This window comes from Delphinapterus leucas, chromosome 1, assembly GCF_059928025.1.
Source record: "Delphinapterus leucas isolate spDelLeu-1000000601 "Yukka" chromosome 1, BTC_Dleu_Yukka2, whole genome shotgun sequence".
Lineage (NCBI taxonomy): Eukaryota > Metazoa > Chordata > Mammalia > Artiodactyla > Monodontidae > Delphinapterus > Delphinapterus leucas.
The window spans coordinates 47,364,025-47,391,048 of record NC_143129.1 but is presented as its reverse complement, the minus strand read 5'-3'; the positions used below and the strand labels follow the sequence as shown (position 1 = coordinate 47,391,048).

Sequence of the window (27,024 nt, the reverse complement as noted above, 5' to 3'; positions counted from 1 at the left end):
ATGCATCCCTAATTCTCATTTTGAAGCAAAGATTTTTATTTTTCTGGTGCCACCAAGTGGTAACATTATGAAGTGTTCTAAGGTTAAATGCAACTAACTTTTAGACAGAAAAGTATCACACTGATGTGTTTTATATCAATTTTGTGTTTTAGCACAAAATTATATAGAAAGAAAAGGGCAAAATATTAGAGCCAACTGTTTGGAACACATCCCCATTTTAAACTCCCAACCCCAAATGAAATTTAAGACAAAGAAGAAAAATGAGTAGATCATTAAGACCAAAATGCTCCACTAGCAGACAAAAAAAATGCAAAAGACTATGAAACTATTTGAAAAACAAAAATTTATATCAAAATGATATATCAATCAAACCATAAGAGATGCTCCCTCCTGAAGTTCCACTAATGTGGCAGTAAAAAAATATATATTTTTAAGGCAAAACCCTGTAAGAACAAAGAGACTGAGAGAGAAAATAGCAGCAACAAAATTTTAGAAGGTAAAAAGTAGATGGATGAGTGGTTATTGACTTGGGCAACTCAAGGAAGCTGCTTGATTTATACAACACTTTAAATCTGTCCAAAATTTCAGGAACTAGTGGTTTTAGGTAGCTGTGGAAGTTGAGTGTGAAGGCTAAAAACAAGAGAATTCATCAAAATTCCTGGTTAAGAAGTAATTAGGACACTACTACACACACTCCCTCTTCCACTCTTTACAGCCAAGCATTCATCTTTTTACTACATTAGAAGACGGAAAGTTTATACTCTAGGAAGAGTAAACAGAAGTCTTCTAGACTATAGGACACCAGGCATAGTGAGGGTGGGAGTACTGTAGTAAAAAAGTATTAGTAATCCAGGAGACTGTGGTAATCTAAATGGTACTAACAAGTCAAAGACCACAAAACAACAATGACGATGATGATTTTCTGGACAGAAAACCACTGGAAGAAGGTCCTATCAACCTCTGATTACTGTGTCCAGAAAGTCAGGTAACGAATTGAAGTATGCTTCAATCTGCTTCCATAAAGAAAAGGCAAATGATAAAAACTGACGCTTAAAAAATAAGTAAATAAAACGCTAAGTTCTACTTACAGACATTCAGCTCTACATGTCCCATATCACCCACATTAATTACCTGAGAATTTATCACAACTAACAAAAACAGAATAGTAGGCAAATCCAAGAACCCTTTACACTCTCAGTTTAAAAGCTCATTTCATCTTGTCTCTTCGGGCCGAGAGTCGACGTACTAAAGAATCTCTATGAATACTCCTGAGATAGGTGAAGGTTGGTGACCATGTCAGAAAAAACCATTATTATTCATACAAAAGACTTAGAGCCTTCATTTTTTTAAAATTGTTTTTGTTGAATAATTGATCAAAGCAGAACTTAAGTATCTCTGATACTGTCCTGCATTTCATGTAACTAAAAGTATATGTCCATATTTAAATCATTTAATCTCCAGTAATTTCTCCTTTTCAGTCTTGTTTTTACATAGGATTATACACAAGCAACAGTTATACATCACATACTTTTTCTTCCCCAGATACCAACACAAGAACATGCCAAAATACATTAATACAGATAAAACTGTACCTTGAACACCTTCTAGGAGTAAATCAACTCCCTTCCTATAAAAATCAGAAGCAGCTTCATAGTCATCTTCTTCTTCCTTTTTTAAAGCCAGCTTTATTAATTCTCCTGCTTTCTCCAAATAATCTCTCTTGCCAAGCTTGGATTTTAAACTGCCAGGAAAGAGGCCACGACTTTCCCGTTCTTCTTCTGTTTTACTCTGTTCACTGTCAGAAGCAACAGCCCCTAGTGCTGAAGAATCCGAAGAAAGACTGAGACCAAAAGTTCTAATGGGAGAATTTTGATTGGAAGCCATTCCATCATCCAACTCAGCAAGAGAATCCACATCAACAGTAAGAGATATTAGATCACTGTCGCTGGAGAAGCCTAGAAATATGATCACAATAGTAAACAGATATTAAACTGAGAATCAGCCAAAAGAATACAAATCATACTGACTATTCATTTTTTCATACTACCTATGTCAATCAGGAAGGGTGTAATTTACTGATGGAAGTCAGTGTCCAGCAATTTGTTTCAGCTTAGTTCATTCATTTTTTTTAATATCTTTATTGGAATATAATTGCTTTACAATGTTGTGTTAGTTTCTGCTGTATAACAAAGTGAATCAGCTATACATATACATATATCCCCATACCCCCTCCCTCTTGTGTCTTCCTCCCACCTTCCCTATCCCACCCATCTAGGTGGTCACAAAGCACCGAGCTGATCTCCCTGTGCTATGTGGCTGCTTCCCACTAGCTCTCTATTTTACATTTGGTAGTACAGTCAATGCAACTCTCTCACTTCGTCCCATCTTACCCTTCTCCTTCCCCGTGTCCTCAAGTCCATTCTCTACATCCACATCTTTATTCCTGTCCTGCCCCTAGGTTCATCAGAACCATTTTTTGTTTTAGATTCCAAATATATGTGTTACTATACGATATTTGTTTTTCTCTTTCTTAGTTCATTTTTGCACTCTCTCCCTACAGCTGTAGAAGACAGTCTCCTTGCCTTAATCATCAAACTAAAACTGAGACAAGTCTTTATCTAGCCTTGTTGTCAAAAACAGCCCTTACCACAAGATCTCGTAAACTATTTACAGAAGGCTGATGCTTGTATACACAGCTGCTGTGAACAACAGCATTATGATAAAAGGAAGAGTAAGAGCTTTAGAGTAAGACAAAAAAGAAGCGCCTGGATCCCCACTCTTTAAAACTTACTGTGTGACCAACAGCAAGTTACTTAATAATATAACTTATCATGCAGGGCTTTAAATGAGAAAAAGAGTTAATGGATATAACAGGCTATCATTAAATTATAACTATTATAGCAATTACATAATAATTATTTTACGATAATATAATGTATCCTCAGAGGTGTGCTTTTTTTTTTTTTTTTTTTTTTTTTTGCAGTACACGGGCCTCTCCCTGCTGTGGCCTCTCCCGTTGCGGAGCACAGGCTCCGGATGTGCAGGCTCAGCGGCCATGGCTCACGGGCCCAGCTGCTCCGCAGCATGTGGGATCTTCCTGGACCGGGGCACGAACCCGTGTCCCCTGCATCAGCAGGCGGACTCTCAACCACTGCGCCACCAGGGAAGCCCCAGAGGTGTGCTTTTAAGTAACCATCCATATCTGGAAAATGTATGCCACTTATGGTTTTTTTTAACTGAAGTATTTTGAAATTTACATTTCAGCCTCCTCCACAAGCTTTTGGAGGAATCTTTGGTCTGTATTTGCATCTTAGTTTTCTGACATAAAATGAATAATGGGTGCTACTGAAACATTTAAGCAATGAAAATTACTTCTTCCATTTCATATAACTGACTTCATGGTAAGTGAGCTTGAAATACAACAACAGTTATTAAACTTTCTGGTCTTAGGACCTCCCTTTACATTCTTAAAAATGATTAAGGACCTCAAAGAGCTTTTATTTATATGGATTGTATCTGTAAATATTTACCAATCTTGATATTTTAAAAACAGACTGAATTTTTTTTAAACACTAAAGCCCATTACATGTTAACATACTGTTTTTTCCTTTTTTTTTTTTGTTCATTCATTCTCGTGTTACAGGACCTTTTTATCATTTCAAGTTTGTTTGCTTTTTTTAATTTATTTTTGGCTGTGTTGGGTCTTCGTTGCTGCACACTAGCTTTCTCTAGTTACGCCAAGCAGGGGCTACTCTTCGTTGCGGTGCGCAGGCTTCTCAATGAGGTGCCTTCTCTTGTTGCGGAGCATGGGCTCTAGGCGTGCAGGCTTCAGTAGTTGTGGCACGCAGGCTCAGTAGTTGTGACTCGCGGGCTCTAGAGCACAGGCTCAGCAGTTGCAGCACACGGGCTTAGCTGCTCTGTATCATGTGGGATCTTCCCGGACCAGGGCTCGAACTCGTGTCCCCTGCACTGGCAGGTGGATTCTTAACCACTATGCCACCAGGGAAGTCCCAACATAATTTTTATAAAAATAACTAAGAAGTGCCATTGTGTTACATTTTTGCAAATCTTGTTAACAGAAGATGGCTGGAGTCTCATGACTAATTCTGCACTCAGTCTGTTGTCAGATGTTTTTCTGGTTGGAAAATTTGAAGAAAATGTCACATGGGTAAGTAACTGAAAATGGGGTGAATATTTTAATAGCCTTTTCAAATAACTGTGGCTATTGTTTTTTTGATACTACCAGAAAACTTAACAAACAGTAGTTTCTTAAAGGTTAGTCTACATGTGGAATATAAATTTCTATCAATGTAATTTGTTTCTGTTACATTCAAATCCATGGGTCTGTCTTACACACTGAATGGATCTTTTATCATGCATGAGTTTGTAACATCAAACCCTGGTCATTTTGAAAATATTAGTTCCCTGAGTTACACAGATCCTCCAAATGGTGACAAATTTCATTATTACAATATCTCCAAGAAAATCATATTTGCTACTTACCACCACCAGCATCATCAGAAAATTCTTTAAGTATTGGAAACTGTCAGGCTCAAAGTGGCTGATACAGGTTCTCCAAAATTCTAATTTGGGACTGAAAACTAGAATTTTATCAGTATTTGGCAACAAATACTGTTAGCTGTTTTGCTCGAAGTGGCTGATACAGGTTCTCCAAAATTCTAATTTGGGACTGAAAACGAATTTTATCAGTATTTGGCAACAAATACTGTTAGCTGTTTTCCTTGAAGTGTCAGCTCACTTCATGCATTTTCAAAAAAAAAACATTTGCTAAATACCCAAGTCTGAATAATGATAGTTTGTATGTCAATCATCCTTTCAAACAAAAATGGGGTCCCAGGGAAAAAGTAGCTAGTTTATGGCTCAAATAATTGCACAAGTGCTTTCTCTCAAGGCAACCATGGTAGTTCAGCACACAAAGTGTTTTATGTATACTTCCATGTCATCACACAGAATACCAAGAAGACATGTACCCAAGGGTTGAGATTTAATAAAATTAACAGTTTTTACTGCTTTATCAAGGCTTTATTCCTAGGTGAAACTACCATTGGTATTACTGCAAGTATGTGCAACAATTACTGTTACAGTCTCGTATCACTGTCTTGATTCCTGCTCAAGTACATCAGTTTTATCCACCATTGCTTTTGGATCATCAAATGTCAGCAGAGTGGAAACAGCAAATAATTTCCTAGATTATTATGAAAATAGTCTCTGCCTTGGGCATCCCCTGAAAAACATCTCAGGAATACCCAGCGGTCTGAAGACCATACTTTGAGAGCCACTGATTTATATCATTAAATAAGATTGACAATAGGGTTAGGCAAAACTTAGGTCTGGCAACAACTATGAGATCTGCATCTCCATTGAATACTGACTGCCAAGTTTCTCATAAAGGAAAATATATTAAGAAGAAAATGATCTCCCCAGGATCATATACTAAGTCAAAATTAAAGGTGGATTTGAGTGTACAATTCTAGATCAGGGATCAGCAAACTTCTTTTCTGAGGGTCACAGGGTGACTATTTTAGGCTTTATGACCTCAGTCACAACTAATCAACACTGCTGTTGTAGCATAAAAGCAGCCACAGACAATGCCTATGTGAAAAGTGTGCCTGTGTTCCAATAAAACTTCTTATATGGATGTTGAAATTTGAATTCCATATAATTTTCACATGCCACAAAATAATATTCTTTTGAATTCTGTCAACCATTTAAAAATGTAAAAACCATTTTTAGCTTGTAGGTCATATAAAAACATGTGGTAGGCCAGACTTGGCCCATGGGCCACAGTTTGTCAACCCCTATTACAGACTCAAATTGCTTACTTCATACGGAATAAAGTTAAGTTAGGGTAAAAACATTTACTGGCAGCTAAGCTGAAATTTCAAATCAGCTTTAGACACTACTTTGGCACTCTGTCAATATATCCTGTTTTCAGGGATTCTGGGGTTTTTTTAAATCCTTAGAACGCTCATAAAGTACTAATTTTGTTCCCTAAAAGCAACAGATCTCATTAAACCCACAATATCAGATGAAATTCACTGGACCTAGTGGAAATCTTTTCAATTCTCTGACATTTCAACTGTATAGACAGCACTTAAAATCAAAATCTCTTTATAGCAATCTACAAAATTATTTATCCACTGCTCTGAGCAATATATAAACTTTACAAGAGATTTTTTAAAATAATTTTTAAATATTTTATATATTCCATACAAATTTATTTCCTTAAATAGTTATCATTATATAACCTGGTCCATTGAAATTAATAAACAAAGAAAAAAAATGTTTATACAGCTAATCACAAAACAAAGGAAATGTTATAGATCTTTTGTCTGCTCTCTGATGTCTTGTCACTATAACCTCCACATCATCTATCACATTGTACTGTTTCATGCTTTGCCTGATTTTCCTTTCTAACAAGAAAAATAATACCAAAGGGTAAGAGGGTAAAGTTATGTGTATTCAGTTTCTTGGCTTTTGACCATAAACATCTAGTCACATAGTCATATTTCCTCTTACTTTTCCAACCTTATTTTATTAGCAAAGGAAATTATGATTAAATGAAATTAGATCAGAAAAGTAAGACCATCAAAACACCTAGGGAGAAAGTCAGATAGTAAAATAGAGTAATAAATAAATATTCTATACAAATTGTTTCCTTTTCAAATTCTACCTAATTCTAAATGAGTGTTTCTTTTTTTTTAATAGATCTTTATTGGAGTATAATTGCTTCACAATGCTGTGTTAGTTTCTGTTGTACAACAAAGTGAATCAGCCATATGCATACATATATCCCCATACACCCTCCCTCTTGAGCCTCCCTCCCACCCTCCCTATCCCACCCCTCTAAGTGGTCACAAAGCACCAAGCTGATCTCCCTGTGCTATGCAGCAGCTTCCCACTAGCTATCTATTTTACATTTGGTAGTGTATATATGTCACTGCTACTCTCACTTCGCCCCAGCTTCCCCCTCCAGACCCCGTGTCCTCAAGTCCATTCTCTATGTCTACATCTTTATTCCTGCCCTGCCACTAGGTTCATCAGTACCATATTTTTTTTTTTAGATTCCATATATGTGCGTTAGCATATGGTATTTGTTTTTCTCTTTCTGACTTACTTCACTCTGTATGACAGACTCTAGGGCCATCCAGCTATAAAGGAGGAATGTTTCAAAATAAGCAAACATAAAAACTAACAGGTTAGGTAGAGGAAATTTTTTAGCCTAAACAGGAGAAGCAAAAGGAAACAAAAAGACTTGTTCTGGTTTAACCTTTTTGGAGGACAATTTGGCAATGCATACCAGATGCAAAACATGCTGGTATCTTTGGCTCAGAAATTCAACAATTTATACCAGAAATAAACAGAGACGTGAAAAAAAGATCCATACATAAAAATATACATCACAAAAACTAGTGCAATTGGAAATAACAAATTCCTAATGATAGGAGATTATGGCACATCCTTATGATAAAATATTACAGTTATTAAAAATTATGTTATAGAAGAATATTTAATGCTAAAGTATTCATGCTCTATTAATCAAAAACAACAAACTGCAAAGCAGTATATATATACTATAATTCTAGTTTAAAACCACAAACACAGAAAAAAAGTCTAGGAAGGTACACTAAACATTAACAGTACTTTTCTCTGTATGCTGGGACTACAGGTGACTCTTATCATATTTGCTGTATGTGTATGACAAGTCCTTAAGGCTCTGTATGTGAAGTATATCAAAGAAGATATAGCAAGAGCTAAAACTGGGAATTTGTTTGTAAATAAAGATATGTTATACAGACATAATTTATAAAATGTATGAATCATGGCCAGCAGCCAGTGCCAAGAAACATCTAACTTAAGAGAGAAGACAGACATGATTATAAAGACAGATCTGTATAAAGCAGACTAACCCCTGACACTTCTTCCTTGCTTATTTTCTTCCTTTAGTTCTCCTCTTAAGATGTACCCTAATATACCTGAAAAACCTAACCCTATCATATTTCCTCAACCATACACTGCAGCTAATCTAGTATTATCTGATATGTTTCTCTTCCATATTGAAGCAATTTCTACCTTCCCTTCTTCTCAATGAAGGGAATTCCCCAACCAGCTCAAGATGAACACTCCCCGTCTACCACCTCAGCAATGAATATGAAAATATAGATAGAGGTATGCAAATACTCAGTACCTAGTTTATTCATCTTATATCCTTAATAAATCTACTTAATACAGTGCTTGCTCAACTCCTTGACATCACAGTCCTGTCATTTAATCTGTTTTTTTACAAAGCTACACATATAAATATCACATGAAATGGACACTAGCTCCCTGAAACCCAGAAAGTTAACAAGTAAGATAAAGAGAGCTGCAAGCAAGAAAGAGGTTCTCAGTTAAGGTGAGTAGGAAGAACACTGTGGATAAGGCAGGGCAACAACTGACAATACAGAGACTATTTGTCAAAAGTTAAACCAACTTGAAGTCAATCCATGTTTAAAGGGGCCCTCTGGGCCATCATGAGAGTAAAAGGTGCATCCTTTACCAACACCATCAAGTCAAAAACCTAAGCCTTTTTTGGAAAGGGTGGGGGGTGGAGGGGAGTCAAAGGTACTATGAAAGCGTTCTGCCTCCAGGTTCATATCACAGAGATTCAAGTCTCAGGGCTATTAGAGGGCCCCAGGCGACTGGTTAAAAAGCAGCTGCAACAGTTCACCTACCTACCCTCACCTTCTGTGCTTTGAACCGCTCAGAGTAGGGCAGTGTAGTGTAATCTGTCTAGGATACCGTCTCTGAAAGACAGGCACCAGGGGAAAAGGTTGAGTTGCCATAGAATAAATCTTTATACTATAAGCTATCAGAAATCTGTATTTGAAGACCATCTGCAAAAAAGAGATCAGTTTCCTTTAGAACAACAGGTGGTCTCTCATGGGCAACTATATATAAAATACATGGCCTCATTATTATTAGCTGATAGCTTTCACTGAGCCCTGAGGTTCAAATATTGCCATAGTCAATGAAAGGGAATTTCTACTTTTCCTAGTAGCAATGACTCAAGCTTCACACACAAAGCAAGATTTCTAGCGAGCAGAACAAAGGTCACCCTGAGGTAGAAGACATACATATCAATCTCCATTAAGAAACGAGCCCTTATAAATATGATTTTAAGTGAATACCTAAACCTAAAAGTTGATGTTAGTCAAGATTCCTGTACCTGAATAAAGATGCAGACGTAGAGAATGATCTTGAGTACACCGGGAGGGGGAAGGGTAAGCTGGGACGAAGTAAGAGTGGCATGGACTTATATATACTACCAAATGTAAAACAGATAGCTAGTGGGAAGCAGCTGCATAGCACAGGGAGATCAGCTCAGTGCTCTGTGACCACCTAGAGGGGTGGGATAGGGAGGGTGGGAGGGAGACGCAAGAGGGAGGAGATATGGGGATATATGTATATGTATAGCTGATTCACTTTGTTATACAGCAGAAACTACCACACCATTATAAAGCAATTATACTCCAATAAAGATGTAAAAATAAATAAATAAATATTTAAAAAATAAAAACACCCACAAAAAAAAAAGTCTGTACTTGATTACCAACTCATCATTCAATAATAGCTATTGTTACTAAAAAGAACCATCCCTTTGACGTTTCACATTTTTATAATGTCCTCGATACATGTCTTTGCTTCACCGTTGAAATTTTATAAAAAGAACATCAGAATATCTACTGCATATTTGTTTGAAAAAAAGAGTAAACTCATAAAACAATAAATCAATCACAATTACAACCCTAATTGCAACTTTACTGTTGTGACCCTACTGTTACCTTACCATGAACAACAAAGATCTATGAGTTCCCTTCCACTTCTACCTAATGAACTTTTTTTGCTGCTACTCTCCATAATCTACTCTGCAAATCAAACCTGTTACCAGCACATAAGTAACTCACACTGAGCTTTCTATATCAAATATGTATTCTCACTGCCTTCCCCTACATAAAATTAAATCTCATTTCAAAATAGAGTTCTGTGATTGCTATTAAATATCTGGAGTGCCGTGACTGCTAGGCACCTGGCTTAATTTCTCTGAAATTCCAATATTTAATTGTAAGATAAGAGATTTACCTATATCATTCCCAATGTTCCTTCTATTCTAAAACCTATTCCCACAACATATTAATATCATGAATTTTTTATTTGCCCCACCCGACTGCTAAACTCTTAATATCCAACGTTATCCTCAATAGCCCTAGAGTTGTTAAGGGTCAATACTTATAATTTGTGTCATTTGTTTTATATGCACACATAACCACAATGACACATTCTCATTTGTGCTTATCTTGAGAATAATAACTTATTCTTTTTTTTCCTATTTATTTTAAACTTCTCCACCAAAGGAAATTCAACTAATAATGGACAGTGAATAAGAGTTAAGTAGATAAGCACTTAAGAGAAAAAGGAACTTCAAACTGAATAAGCACACTCGAAAGTAATACAGAAGGGCCTAGAATTAGCCCAGGAACAAGATTTACAGTTCTCATGGTGCCACCTAGCGGACATTTGCACTAAATTCTACTTTAAATTTAAATTACTTTTAATTAGGCTTTCTATATTTTGTCATCTTTGTGCTTACCTACATAATAGAAAGAATTATTACCCTGCCACCAAACAAATACACAAATCTTGAACTGAAAGTGATTTTAAGAGGTCCCTTACATAGACTAGCAATAGATGCTATTCTCAAAATATACATCTCATTTACTCTAAAAATAGTTAATTCAAGACCGCTTAACAGGTCCTTTCTTGTGTCTACAATTGTTACAATGAGCACTTAGGGAGCTCTTACTCCACAACTTACAGGCAAAAAGAAAAAAAAAAAGGTAAATTTGACTACTCCAGGAGACATTTAAGAATATTTATTCTTAAAGATATGCTACATATAAAAAGCGGATCTCTCCATTTGTATTTGTGGTTATGATCACCTAATTATTTTCTCTTATTCGCTGCATACACCTGGAAAATGTCCCTCCCAAAATTGCAAAAGAAGTCAAGTAATGTACTAGGAAGAGGAAATGACACAGTCTACCAGATGAGCTTATACCGACATCAAAGGCTCCAATACCAAGGCCAACATGGCAGTAAAGCAACCTACATCCTTCCAACAGGCCAACAGATGAGAGAAACATATCAAGAAGCTCAATTCCCAGGCACCATTTTGGCCAGGTTTCCACTAATGTCACAGTAACTTTATAGCTAAGTTTAAGTCAACAGAAAGATGGAATTTTATAAAGGAAATAAGATGTTAACAATCAATTAAATCTTCTTTCATCTTTGAGAAAATATAGTTTAATTTCACTGAACAAAGGAGATAAAGAGCAACCAGCATTTCATTTTAAAAACATAAAACAACATTAACGTTTTATCTAAAAACCTACTGAATAATTTTATAATTTTCAATTTCATATTAGATAAAATATATTTAGCAGTTAATCACCAAATTATTGGTTTTATGAAACCTTAAAGAGGTTTCCTCTATCATACTATACTATAAAATAATGAAATTTTTTTTAAATCCACTAACCCAATTCTTTACGTTTTCCTTAGAAAACTTTCTTTCAAGGTAAATTAAGTAAGACCTGTTGATTGCATTTTATGGTACTAATAAAAATGATGATCACTTAGCCTCTACATATGTTCTCTGTCACTCTAACTGAAGGACCTTGGCACAGCAGACTATATATTAAGATTTGCCCTTCTGGGCCATTCCAGTGGCAAACTAAATCACAAGTATGAAAAATGAATCCACCTTCAAAACACCATTTAAAATACTACACTCAGAGGAGCTGTTACGGAGTAAATCACCTCCTCACATTTTGGCTCTGAATTCAAATCTCAAGCATTTGCCACCACAATCCCTCTACAACCTTCCATTTCACTGCATACCTGTGGGGCTTGGCTGGCTGCCAGGTTTCCCCTCTCTTTTCCTACTAGAAGCCCTCTCCCTTGTTTGTCTCTGTGGTTTGCAGACCTTTTGGTATGAAAGTAAATCTTCCACTTGGCTAGTATGCCAGACAATCTCATGATATTTAAAAGTCATTTTTCCTCTCAAATAACAATGAATTTGCAAGTTGTCTGACACTCCGAGCTGTATTTGTCAACAGGTATCTTTCAGCAGGATTAATTAGCGAGGCATAGAATAGAGGCTTTTAAAGGGAGGGGGTAAAAAACATAAACATTAACAGCATTTCCAGTTCCATGTTTTTCATTCTTCAAGGATCACAGTGTGTTTCAGAGATGGTAATATAGTTAGAAAACTAAACTATGCACTGAAAGGATAAAATTTCAGTATTACTTTTAGGTACCATTAAGTCTTTTTCTGTGTTTTTAACAGAAATGTTGCCCCCAATTTCCCTCATAAAAGCATATTCCTAAATGATAACTGCTTCCAAGGAAAACTCAGCTTTTTGAAATGTCAAAGATAAACCCTGAAACAAATATACTCTACCTCTGCTGTAGGCAGGGTAGCCCATTCACCCTGTTTGCCCAGCTTGTTGGTTTATGCTTGCTGTCTTGTTGTACAATAAGTACAGTAGCATCTTCTTTAATTCTCAGAAGTGTCTCAGTTTGGACAATAAATTATAAGCTCACCCTAGCTTATAAAGTTAGAGCTATAATCTACCTTAGGTTATATCTCCTTTAATATCAATACCTTTTTATTCCGAACAGCTTCCACATTTTACAACACCATCCCGAGGAAAGTTATCCCAATAATAATGCTCCTCCCCTTCTCTCCTAAACTAAGGCAAAAGACCTCTGCACCACTCCCATCCCTGATTACCTTATACTCAAATAGGCTTCTGGGACACCCTTCTCTCACCATGGTTGACTCCTACCTAGGTAATAAAGACTTATCAAAGATATCAAAGAATATAACCATCCCCAAATCAAATACCCTTCAATTTCTGCATCAAGAAACAAAGAGAGGGCTTCCCTGGTGGCGCAGTGGTTGAGAGTCCACCTGCCGATGCAGGGGACACAGGTTCGTGCCCCAGTCCGGGAGGATCCCACATACCGCGGAGTGGCTGGGCCCGTGAGCCATGGCCACTGAGCCTGCGCTCCGCAACGGGAGAGGCCACAACAGTAAGAGGCCCGCGTACCGCAAAAAAAAAAAAAAAAAAAAACTCTCCCACAAATCTTTCTAACTCTCCTACTTGTCCTCTCTTGGACATCACCAAATCAGCACATTTACAGGCAGAAAATGCCCTCTACCTCTTTCTCAAGAGTAGGAGTGTATCTCTGAGGCAACACCCAGATCAGGTTATCCCAGAAAAGTCACCCTCCAAGGAAACTAGTTCTAGAAACAGAGTCACCTTAGCATCTCAAGCAGTGATTAGATTTTCCAAAGCCTAGCAAGTATCTCAGATCAAAATAGGTCGTGGAGAATAGATTTTCTTTTTCCCAACAAACCTGATGGACTATAAAATAAAATTACTATCAACAATGTTTTTCTATGACCTCAGCTGATTCAGGATGGAGTCAAAGATACTGAGGACCCAAGGGAGACCCCTGGGCCTAAGGACCCCATACATTTCACAGAACAGTAGGTGTAAGTTAATGGACTGTGTGTGCTTTTAAGTCAATGAGAGCCATCATGAAAAATAAGAAAAGCTAATCACTTCTCAATGTGGTACCACCAAAAGAAAAATAAATTTTAAGTGCATCAGCCCACACAATGGATGGGAACTTGTTGTTCCTACCAAAACATGATGGGAATTACTGCAATAGATCTACGTCAATGTGTCTGTCACTGTATGACATCAGTACACATCCCCACAAAAACATCACTACAATGAGATCATGGCTACCTCCCATGTTAGAGCCATACACCATTCTCCTCTACCATAAATTCTTACCCATGAAAGAGATCAAGAAATATTATCTAGTCTATGATTTTTCTTTTATATAAACCAAACCTAAGCCACCTCAAACAAATCTAATTACCTATTTTTAAAGACTCCCCACCCTGTCCCCAAGTCTCTCTCTTTTTTAATTCCAAAATATTTTCTGGAAGAAAACTAGCTAAGGAAATTCAAAGACCAAAATATGTATTTTAAGTCTTCATAAAAATTCAAAGATGGCTTAACAGAGGAATAAAACAAGAGATTAAGCATTCTTAAATTAAAGTGATTAAAAGTATAAAAATTGCTTTGGTTTAGACTCATGTTATTATAAAATATATCAAAAACACTAAAACTGCCTTAGATATATTCTTTCTGGTACCTGACTAAACTTTTAAAGCCAGTCTTGAAATTAATTGTCTGATAGTCAGATGCTGCTAAATAAACTTTAGCAAGGCATTCTTATACTAGACAACACAAATTCTGAACACTCATTATACCACATTTCATCAAATCTAAGAAGCCATTAATTGTAGGACAAATCATTATTTTATACATCACTGAGAAAGAAAAAATCTGTCTATTAAATGTAAGGTATCATCAACCCAGTATTATGTACTCAATATCAGTGATGTTAAAACATGAGGGAAAAAAAGTATCTTAGAATTAGTGAAATACTCTCAAATTCCTATATCCACCTAATTTTGGCACTGTAGCTATGATTCATAGTCTGTCACAATCAAAACCACTGAAATGAAAAAAAAAATTTAAATCTCTTACCTTCTGTAGTACATTCAGGAAAGCTATCAATGAGGGAATCCGAATAAGCTTCAACGGGACCAATCAATTCAGAACCATCATTGATTATTCCACCCTAAAAAGACCAAAGTAACTGTGCTTCATTGTCGATATGAGTATTTTAAAAAATCAGTAATGAGAACAATGGTTATCTCATCTATGTACAAGAATTACAAAAATGTTCATCTATTAAACTAGATTACAACTGCTTTTAAAAAATCAATAGGAATATCAATATTGGTTCATCAAATGTAACAAATGTACCACACCAAGGAAAGATGTTAATAATAGGGGAAACTGTGAGGGAGAAAGGGGAATCTATGGGAAAACTCTATACTTTCTGCATAATTTTTCTGTAAACCTAAACTGTTCTAAAACATAGCCTATTATTTAAAAATTCAACAAGAATTTTACAATGTTTTTAATAACGTGTGGCTTTTTATAAAAGCATGTTATTTTAAATCTACCAAAAGTACTCATTAAAAAAAGTGCAGAGGGCTTCCCTGGTGGCGCAGTGGTTGGGAGTCCACCTGCCGATGCAGGGGACATGGGTTCGTGCTCCGGTCTGGGAGGATCCCACATGCCGCGGAGCGGCTGGGCCCGTGAGCCACGGCCGCTGGGCCTGCGCGTCCAGAGCCTGTGCTCCGCAACGGGAGAGGCCACAGCAGTGAGAGGCCCGCATACCGCAAAAAAAAAAAAAAAAATGCAGAAAAAGAAAAAGCCCACCAGCTAAAGTGGTGGGTATTACTCAGTATCCTTAGTAGTCACTAGTCTTTCTAATTAATGATAAATGATGGAATCCATTAGGAAGTCATTTAATTTTACCAAATTAAAAACTACAACACAGCACCTCAAGTGATCCGAGAAGTGCCTTATATTCGAGAATCATTTGAATGCAATGTACATAAGACTAAATAAATTTAAGATATTTTATTAAAGAGATACATTTTTAATAAATATAAAACTGATTTATCCATGTGACCATCATTTTAATTCTATATTTAAGTTTGAAAATTCAGGCCTGAAAAGATTATTTTCTCTTACTCTGTGTGCAACTAGCGAATGCTCTATCAGGCAAGTGGTGTGGTGTGATTTTGTGCTGTGGCTTTATGGACTGAATGCTCCAATAACATATATAAAGGTTTATAACCCTTAAATAACTATAACTAATTAAAATAACAGCTCTTCTGCTCTTTAACATATTTCCTTTTACCTTCCACCCACAGTTCTATACCCCCAAACACTATTACCAGGATAGCAAAACCCAAGAGAAATACAAGACCCCTATTTCCTCTCTGTGTCAGCACAAAGAACTCAACAACTATCCTTCCCCTGCCCCTAACAACTATCTTTACCTAATCAAGTCTCCCTGCCAGTTCATCTTTGAGAAATTTGAAATGGTCCCTCTCAAATTAACAAATTTTACTTCCCTGAGTTTTAAGTGAACTGAAACTTTGAAAACGATTATTTTTAGAAGAATTTTTATCACATTATTCTATTTTTTAATTAAAATATTCAAATCACAGATTGTAACTGAATTTTTCTCCAAAAAGAAGAGTATCTATTCTAGACTAAGCCATCCTTTAAACAATATCCAAACCAAACCCTAAGAAAATGTAAAAGTATTCCTGAGAATTTTAATAGGCAAATTTGATTTTAGGTATAATCTCACATAGTAGAAAGTGCCTTTCAACTATTAACTACCTCTTCCACTACCAGGTATGTGACTTTAAGTTACCTACCTATAAAAATGGAAATAATATCTACATCACTAACTCAAAGAGTTGTTAGGACTAAAAGTTTTCACAGATGTAAAGTGTTTAGAACAATGTAATGAGCACTCAAATTTTTATTTGTTATTACTAGCTGATACAAGATTTGCTCATAAGATAAAAACAAAATACTGAAGAATGCAAGAAATGTTTAGCTCCTAATCCTACAGAAATTTTACTTACCTAATTTAATAAACAATATTATACAAAATAGATAATAAAGAATAAATCTTTAATGAAACAAAATAATAAAAACTGTTCTAGAGGAACTTAAGGGAAGTAGTAGGAAAATACGCCACAATTCTACTTTAAATCCCTAGTTCAAAAACATTAACCTTTTAGTGTTTCTGAGTATGCAGTAAAAAGAAACTCTTATTATACAGCATCTCAAAGGTTTTGATTAATGAAGAGTCAATCTGGGGGGGAAGGAGTTCAGATATGCCGGAACATCCAAATATGGTGGTAAATCAGCAAATGCTCCCCAAAAGGCAATGATGAAACTAGAGAAAACTGTCAAAACAATTTTACATTTAAGAGCTCTGGAAATTAACCAAAAAACATAAAGCAAATGAATAAGTGGCTACTCATAAAACCACAGAAGCCCCGGTGAGAACTGTGGGGGTCTGTGACATTCTTGCCTGAGGTTGTTCATATATTCCCTCCCAGCTGGGTTGCCATGGTAATTATACAAGGGAAGACAAGCCTTAAAAACAAGCAGATCACCTGCAGAAGAGGCGGGCATGATTTAGACTTAAGCACAGAAAAAAGTTCCCCCCCACAAAAAACAGTGTTACCAATAATAGTAGCAATCTTAGTGCCAAAGAAATGGCAAGAACAGTGGCTCAGCAAGCATGAAGTTGTAGTAAGCAAAGGACCAGCACATTAGCCAGACATTTAGCAGGAAGATCCAGAAACTAACATGGCCATAAGGGTTCTTAATAAGTTCTCTACCTATCCATGCAGGAAAAACCAGAGACGGATCAAGCTATCTGCAAATCCCTGGCAAACCATGAGAGGGCGCACATGCAGAGAAATGCAAGAGATGCCAAAGGAAAACAAAAGCCAGGGCAAACTTTAAAACTGCTTGAACCTTGAAAACACACAAAGAATCATCAGCATAAGGGAGAAGCATATAATGAAACAAAGTGTACAAGCAAAGGCCAATCACTTGCTGACCCAAGCTATGCTTATACAAGGCACCTAGCCAGGTTTAAAACTACAATAAAGATTTTAAGCTGAGCAGAGATATTAGCAGTCACACACCGTACATCAAACAGACTACACAGATTTAGTACAGACATGTTACTGAACACACTAATAAAACAATGGCAACAACCCTCAGGGGAAAAAAATTAGAACACACAGTTGCTATATTATCCAAATTTTTCAGTGTTCAACAACAAAATTATGAGACATACAAAGAAAGAGTAAAGTGTGATGATGAATGGATACACAGAATGTGGTATATTCATACCCACTTAATGGAATACTATTCAGCCATCAAAAGGACTTAAGTACTGATACATGCTACAACACAGATGAACCTTGAAAACATTAAGCTATGTGAAAAAAGTCAGATGCAAAAGGCCACATACTGTATGATTCCATTCATGTCCAGAATAGGCAAATCCATCAAAACAGAAAGTAAATTAGTGTTTGCTACGGGTTGGGGCAAGTGGGGTAGGAGGGGTGAATGCTAACGGGTATAACGTTTCTTTTGGGGTGATAAAAATGTTCTGAAATTAGATAGTAATAATGGTTTCATGACCTTGTGAACAAACTAAAAAACACTGAACTGTATGCCTTAATTGGTGCATTTTATGTAATGTGAATTAATCTCAATTTTAAGAAAGAAAGAACCAGATGAAAATCCTAGAGTTGAAAAGTATAGTAACAAAATTTTAAATTCTCTAGAGAAGTTCAACAATACATTTGAGAAAGAAGAATAACCAATGAACTTGAAGATCAACAGAAACTATCCAATATGAACATCATAAGAAAAAAACTGAATAATAACAGAGAACCAGGGAGAGCTGTGGGATAATATCAAGCATACCAACTTACATGTAATAGGAGTACCACACATGAGAGAGGAAAAAGGGCTGAAAAAGAATATTTGAAGAGGTGAGGGCATAAAACTTCCAAAATTTGACAAAAATATTAAATCTACAAACACAAGAAGATAAATTAAACCCAAAATAAAATAAACAGAAACAGAGCAACAGCTAGTCACGGTTGAAAGACAAAGGCTAAATTCAGAAAGAAGCAACAGAAAAAGACTTATACACTGGAACTACAGTATAATTAACAGCTGACTTCACATAAAAAAACAATAAAGGGAGCTTCCCTGGTGGCGCAGTGGTTGAGAGTCCGCCTGTCGATGCAGGGAACACGGGTTCGTGCCCCGGTCCGGGAAGATCCCATATGCCGCAGAGCGGCTGGGCCCGTGAGCCATGGTCGCTGAGCCTGCGCGTCTGGAGCCTGTGCTCCGCAACGGGAGAGGCCACAACAGTGAGAGGCCCGCATACCACAAAAATAAAATAAAATAAAATAAAGGACAAAAGACAGAGGAATGATAAATTCAAACTGTTAAAAAGAACTGTCAATCAATAATTCTATACATCCAGCAAACTATTCTTTTAAAATGATGAGTAAATAAAAACATTTCCAGACAAGGACTGGGAGACTCTATTGCTAGCAAACCTGCCTTGCACAAAAAAAGAAACTACAATCCTTCAAGATGAAAGGAAATGACAACATATGGTAATTCAAATCTACCTGAACAAATAACACCAAAAAAAGGAAATATGAGGGTAAATAAAAAGACTACATAAATATATGTTCTTCTCTCTTCCTCCCTTAACTCTTTGAAAAGGCATCATAACACTGTATTGTTCAGTTTACATTTGAGGTACACGATAATATAACAAAAAAGGAGGAGTAAATAGAGCTCTATGGAGCAAACTTTCTATATTTTACTGGAATTAAGTTAGTATTCTTCTCAAGTAAATTGTCATAAGTTAAAGTGCATATTTTAATCCCTAGAGCAAACAGTAAGAATATAACTTTTAAAAACACACACCTAAAAAAAAAGAGTTTAAGTGGTATAATAAACAATACCTATTTAATACAAAAGGTGGTATAAAGTAGAAAAACAAAAGAACAAAAAATATGAGACATATAACAAATAGCAAAATGGCAGACAAAAGTTCAATCTTATCAATAGTTAAATATAAAAGGACTAAATACCACAATCAACAACAGCAATTTGCCTACTGAATAAAAAAAACTATATATAGTTTTTTTAAACTATATATAGTGCACGTAAGAGTACCCTTTAGATTCAATAATACAAACAGACTGAAAGCAAAAGAATAAAAGAAAAGTACCATGCAACTGTAAGAAACCTAGAGTGCCTATATTAAAATCACACAAAACAGACTTTAAGACAATAAATATTACTAGAAAGAGGGGCATTTCATAAGGTTGAGAAAATCAATTCATCAGGAAGATATAACCATTCTATGCCAAAAAAGCCCCAAAATAAAGTAAAAATTAACATAACTGAAAAGAAAAATAGAAAATTCAACAATAATTAGAGACTTCAATACTTCAATCTCAATAATTGCTAGAACAACTAGACAGAAAATAAGCAAGGATGAAGACGACAACACTATCAAGTAACTTGAATTAACAGATATTTACATAAAACTCCACCTGACAACAAAATATATGCTCCTTTCAATGTTGCTAGGGAATAAATCAGGTCTCAGTAAATTTTAAAGGAATGAAATCATACAATGTATATTTTCTTTTTTTTTCTTTTTATAAATTTATTTATTTATTTTTGGCTGTGTTGAGTCTTCACTGTTACGCGTGGGCTTTCTCTAGTTGCGGCGAGTGGGGGCTACTCTTCATTGCGGTGCACATACTTCTCATTGCGGTGGCTTCTCTTGGTGTGGAGCATGGGCTCTAGGCACGCGGGCTTCAGTAGTTGTGGCATGTGGGCTCAGTAGTTGTGGCTCGCGGGCTCTAGAGCGCAGGCTCAGTAGTTGTGGCACACGGGCTTGGTTGCTCCGTGGCATGTGGGATCTTCCCAGACCAGAGCTCGAACCTGTGTCCCTTGCATTGGCAGGCAGATTCTTAACCACTGAGCTACCAGGGAAGTCCACAATGTATATTTTCTGACCACAACCACAAGAAAACAAAATTAGAAATCAACAACAGATGAAACTTTAAGAAATCCACAAATATTTGGAAATTAAAGAACATGTTTCCAAATAACCAATGGGTCAACAGAAAAATCATAAAAGTAATCAGAAAATACTTTGAACTGAATAAAAGTGAAAATAAAACCAAAATTTATGGGATGAGGCTCAAACAATGCTAAGAAGAAAATTTATAGCTGTAAATGCCTGTTAGACAAGAAGAACCATCTCAAATCAATAACTTAAGCTTCAGATTTAAGGAATTAAAGAATTAGATAAAGAGCAAAGTAAACCCAAAGCATGCGAAAGGAAGGAAACAGAGTTTAGAACAGAAATCAGTGAAATGAAATAGAAAAATAGAGAAAAAAATCAATGAAACCAAGTTAATCCTTTGTAAAGATCAACAAAAATATCAAACTTTTAGCTAGACAGGTCAAGAAAAAATAGATAAGACACAAATTACCAAAATCATGAATGAAAGAGGGGACATCACTACCATACCTATAGAAATTTAAAACATTGGAAGGAACACTATGAACAAATTATAGAATTTAGATGAAAACTCCTAGGAAGATACAAGTTAACAAGCTGATTCAAGAAGAAAGAGAAAATTAGAATAGACCTACAACAAGAAAATGAACTGAATTAGAAATTTAAAATCTTCCCACATCAATTCCACTCCTAGGTATATAACTAAGAGAAATGAAAAAATATGTCCACACAAAAACTTATATGCCAGTATTCATAACAGCATCAGTCATAATAGTCAAAAGGAGAAGACAATCTATATGTACAACAACTGATGAATGGATAAACTAAATTTGGTATATCCATGGATCCATACAAAGGAATATTATAAGAAGTATAAAAAAAGGAATGAAGTATGGATACTGGCTATAACATGGATAAACCTTTAAAGTATAATGCTAAATGAAAAAATACAATTCCATTCATAATAGCAACAAAAGAATAAAATATTTAGTAATAAATTTAACAAAAGAAATGCCAGACTTATACCTGAAAATGGCAAAACATTGCTGAGACAAATTAAAGAACACAAATAAATGGTGAGTTATTTCATGTTCATAGATTAGAAGACAATATTGTTAAGATAACAATCCTCCCCAAACTGAACTACAGATTTAATAAAATTCCAATCAAAATTTCATCGGAATTTTCTGTTGATATGGACAAGCTGATACTAAAACATTTTATGAAAATTCAAAGGAATCAAAATTGCCGTAACATCTTTGAAAAATACAAATAAAGTGGGAAAACTTACACTTTCTGATTTCAAAACATATTATAAAGCTACAGTAATCAAAAGAGTATGTACTGGTAAAAGAACAGGCACATAGATCAACAGAAGATGTCAAAAGTCCAGAAATAAAGCGTTACATGTATAGTCAATTCTTTTTCAGCAACAGTGCCAACATACTTCAATAGGGAAAGGATAGTCTTTTCAACAAACAGTGCTGAGACTATTTGATATTCAAGTGCCAAAAGATTAATTTAGACTGTTACTTCATACTATACACAAAAATTAACTGAAAATGGATCACAGACTTCCAGAAAGGAATGTAGGAGAAAATTCTCTTGACTTTGGGTTAATCAAAGAGGTCTTAGATATGACAACAAAAGCATGATTTAGAAAAGAAAAAAAATGGTAAATTATACTTCATCAAAACTAAAAACTTTTGCACATCAAATGACACCATTAAGAAAATGAAAAGACAAGCCATACACTCGGAGAAAATATTTGCAAATCACGTCTCTAATAAAGAACATGTATCCAGATTACATTTGGAACTCTGCCTGCCAATGCAGGGGACACGGGTTTGATCCCTGCTCCGGGAAGATCCCACATGCCACGGAGCAACTAAGCCTGGGTGCCACAACTACTGAAGCCTGCAGGCCCTAGAGCCCACGCATCACAACGAAGAGTAGCCCCCGCTGGCTGCAACTAGAGGAAGCCTGCACCTAGCAACGGAGACCCAACACAGCCAAAAGTAAATTAAAGAAAAAAAAAATCACACAATACCAAGTGTTGGTGAGGTTACGAAATTGAAATTAATACTACAGTGAGACATCATTATACACATAGTTATATTTTTTAAAGCACACGATACCAAGTGCTGGTGAGGTTGTAAAAGAACCAGAGCCTTCATACATTGCTGGGGAATGGTGAAGTCACTTCGGAAAACAGTTTGGCAGTTTCTTAAAAACATAAACTTACCGTAAGACTCAGCAATTCCACTGCTCAATATCTACCTGATATATGTTTTCTATATGAAATGAAATTAGAACATTTTCTCACACCATATACAGAAATAAACTCAAAATGGATCAAAGACTTAAATGTTAGACTGGAAACTATAAAACTCCTAGAAGAATACACAGGTGGAACATTCTTTGACATAAATCATAGCAATATTTTTTGGATCCATTTCCAAAGGCAAAGGAAACAAAAGCAAAAATAAACAAACGGGACCTAATTAAACTAAAAAGCTTTTGAATAGCAAAGCAAACCATCAACAAAACGAGAAGACAACCTACTGACTGGGAGAAAACACTTGCAAATGATATGACCAATAAGGGGTTAATATCCAAAATACATAAAGAGCTCATACAACTCAACATCAAAAAAACAGTCAACCCAATTAAAATCTGGGCAGAAGACCTGAATAGACATTTTTCCAAAGACATACAGATGGCCAACAGGCACATGAAAAGATGCTTAACATCATTAATCATGAGAGAAATGCAAATCAAAATCACAATGAGACATCACCTCACCCCGTCAGAATGGCTATCATCAAAAAGACCACAAATAATGTTAGCAAGGATGTGGATAAAAGGGAACCCTGTGCATTGCTGATGGGAATGTAAATTGGTGCTGCAACTGAAGAAAACAGTGTGGAGGTTTCTCGAAAAACTAAAAACAGAACTACCATATGACCCAGCAGTTCCAATACATCCAAAAACAACAAAAACATAATTCAAAAAGATACATGATTTATGTCATAGAGTGTTCTGCCTATGTTTTCCTCTAAGAGTTTGATAGTGTCTGGCCTTACATTTAGGTCTTTAATCCATTTTGAGTTTATTTTTGTGTATGGTGTTAGGGAGTGTTCTAATTTCATTCTTTTCCATGTAGCTGTCCAGTTTTCCCAGCACCACTTATTGAAGAGGCTCTCTTTTCTCCATTGTATACTCTTGCCTCCTTTATCAAAGATAAGGTGACCATATGTGTGTGGGTTTATCTCTGGGCTTTCTATCCTGTTCCATTGATCTATATTTCTGTTTTTGTGCCGGTACCATACTATCTTGATCTGTAGTGAGGTGGATGGACCTAGAGTCTGTCATACAGAGTGAAGTAAGTCAGAAAGAGAACAAATACCGTATGCTAACACACATATATATATGCAATCTAAAAAAAAAATGGTTCTGATGAACCTAGGGGCAGGACAGGAATAAAGACACAGACATAGAGAATGGACTTGAGGACATGGGGAGGGGGAAGGGGAAGCTGGGACGAAGTGAGAGAGTGGCATGGACATATATACACTACCAAATGTAATATAGATAGCTAGTGGGAAGCAGCTGCATGGCACAGGGAGATCAGCTCGGTGCTTTGTGACCATCTAGAGGGGTGGGATAGGGAGGGTGGGAGGGAGAGGCAAGAGGGAGGGGATATGGGGGTATAAGTATGCATATAGCTGATTCACTTTGTTATACAGCAGAAACTAATACAGCACTGTAAAGCAATTATACTCCAACAAAGATGTTTAAAAAAAAGATATATGCACCCCAATGTTCAGAGTAGCATTATTTACAATGGGCAAGATATAGAAGCAACCTAAGTGTCCATCAACAGATGAACAGATAAAGAAGATGTGATGTGTATATATACAATAGAATACTACTCAGCCATAAAAAAGGATGAAATTTTGCCATTTGCAACAACATGGATGGACTCGGAGGGTGTTATGTTTAGTGAAATAACTCAGAAAGAGAAAGACAAATACAGTATGATATCACTCATATGTGAAATTTAAAAAATAAAACAAACTGATGAATATAACAAAAAAGAAACAGACTCGGATAGAGAGAAACAGTGATTATGATTGGGGAGAGGAAAAGGGGGAGGAACAAAATAGGAGTAAGGGATTCAGAGGTACAAACTACTATCTATAAAATAAATAAGCTACCAGGATATACTGTACAACACAGGGAATGTAGCCAATATTTTATAATGATTATAAATGGAGTAAAGCCTTTAAAAATTGTGAATCACTATGTTGTACACCTGAAACTTACATAATGTTGTAAATCAACTATACCTGAATTTAAATATATATATATATGTGGAAAAAGAAACTTTGTTGTATGAGACAAATAAACCCTTTTCTTGTTTAAGATAATATGGTGAGTTTTGCTGTTGTTATTGTTTACCTGCAGCTAAATAACCTTCAAAGACCATATTTACTGATCTCTACGTAAAGAAACTAAGCATCACTGTTGTGATATTACCAAATCAGTATTTCTCTCCTGGCAAGCACACTGCTTAAGATATTTCCAAATATTTTCCAAGACTAGCTTGACTTCTCTTAAACTGCCCGATTTTTTCTTCCTTTCCTTTTGTTTCTCATTCCACAAAGCCTAAAAATAAGTGTCTTCCAGCAACAGTTACAATTAGGAATTCCCAGACCCAAAAGAAATAGAATGAGCAGCTAGCTTTCATTTAAATTGTTCAGTCTATGATCTGACCTCTGTATCCCTTTTTTAGCCCTTGGCATGTGTTAATTTCCAAGACTGCCTTTCACAATTTCTATAGAGCAATATTCTTCTTGCTTACTAATGCTGCCATGGGATTTTCCTGGTGGCACAGTGGTTAAAAACCCACCTCCCAATGCAGGGACACAGGTTTGAGCCCTGGTCCAGGAAGATCCCACATGCCACAGAGCAACTAAGCCTATGCACCACAACTACTGAGCCTGCGCACTAGAGCCCGGGAGCCGCAACTACTGAGCCCACGTGCTACAACTACTGAGCCCGTGTGCTACAACTACTGAAGCCCGCAAGCCTAGAGCCCATGCTCCGCAGCAAGAGAAGCCACCACGATGAGAAGCCCGCTCGCCACAACTAGAGAAAGCCCACGTGCAGCAACGAAGACCCAACGCAGCCAAAAAAATTAATTAAAAAAATAATAATAAATAACGCTGCCTTTTTCTAAAAGCATAGATTCGCTGCCACATAGAAACAGTTGTATTTAGTAAAGAGCTAAATACTGTATCAATGTGACTTGGCCTTTTATCCTAAATATCTGCATTAGGTCATGAGCAGAAGCCAAATTTATCATCTCAACCGCGTTTGCAGAGTAATGAAAAATTAAGAATTAAGTCAATCAGCAAGAACCTTATTGTTACTACAAACTTTTCTACTACTCTATGTCTAAGTCGTAAGTTTATAATATCTTTCAAAAGATCAACTTCCTTCAGTAAACTAAAATAGGTCATAAAAAAATAAATTCCTTTTGTAGATCCTTTGGTATATCCTTTTGTAAGATCCTCATATACCTTGCTGCCTATATGGTCTAAGAAATGACATATATACAATTGAGTAGATTTTTAGTTAAAGAAGGGAAAAAATAATTATGGCACAATCATCTAGCTTTTTTCTAGACAGCTAAATGAAATAGGAAAAGACATTAATACTATAAATAAAGACATTGATATTAACCGACAACTAGCACAGGTTCAGTACAAAATAAGCTAGAAAATTATTATTTAAAATGATAATGAACGCAGAATGAAGGCATTACATGTCAAGAAACTTAAAACACTACTATCCAAACATCTGTGGTAATACAACTTGTACTAGTCTACCTCTTTAAGTTGTACGGTGACTATTTTTGTTCTATCTTTACATAGCTTAGTCTAATTAGAACAAATTTAATATAGACTAACAGAAAAGAAGCCTACTACTGAAAGACACCTCAAAAAGTGAAGAAAACTACTGGAGTTTCATCATATTTAAACATTTTAATGTATTTCAATTATGATGGAGTAAATTAGATAATCTCTAAACCCTCAGCATCAATTTTTTTTAAATCTGTGAATCGAAAATTATATACAGTTCTACATGAGAAACAGAAGACATGCCATAGACATTGTTATTTAGCTATTAACTTCTACTTACTTTAGTGAATTATGAAATTCAAAAGTAAATGACATTTTGTTTTAAAAACAACTTGAATCTTGCTTTACTACAAATTAGAAAACAAAGACATTTAATAAAATACAAAATATTCTAGAAAGAACACCAAAC

General features: G+C 35.8%; 1 protein-coding gene across 6 annotated transcripts in view; it reads right to left on the bottom strand.

Annotated features, from left to right (window-relative positions):
* RPS6KC1 (ribosomal protein S6 kinase C1) overlaps positions 1-27,024 on the bottom strand; it is a 244,848-nt gene that overhangs the window by 157,647 nt on the left and 60,177 nt on the right. For 5 of the 6 annotated variants that reach the window (XR_016392839.1, XM_089909628.1, XM_089909646.1 and 2 more), the window contains 2 exons: positions 14,697-14,790; positions 1,593-1,955 (listed from right to left, as the gene is read on the bottom strand). Coding sequence is in view for 5 of the 6 variants with exons in the window: in XM_089909628.1 (XP_089765754.1) it covers positions 1,593-1,955; positions 14,697-14,790 (457 nt within the window). In the remaining variant the exon portion in view is untranslated. Of the gene's footprint in view, positions 1-1,592; positions 1,956-14,696; positions 14,791-18,550; positions 26,982-27,024 lie in introns of those variants that run through there. The other variant, XM_089909634.1, reaches the window with a different exon arrangement.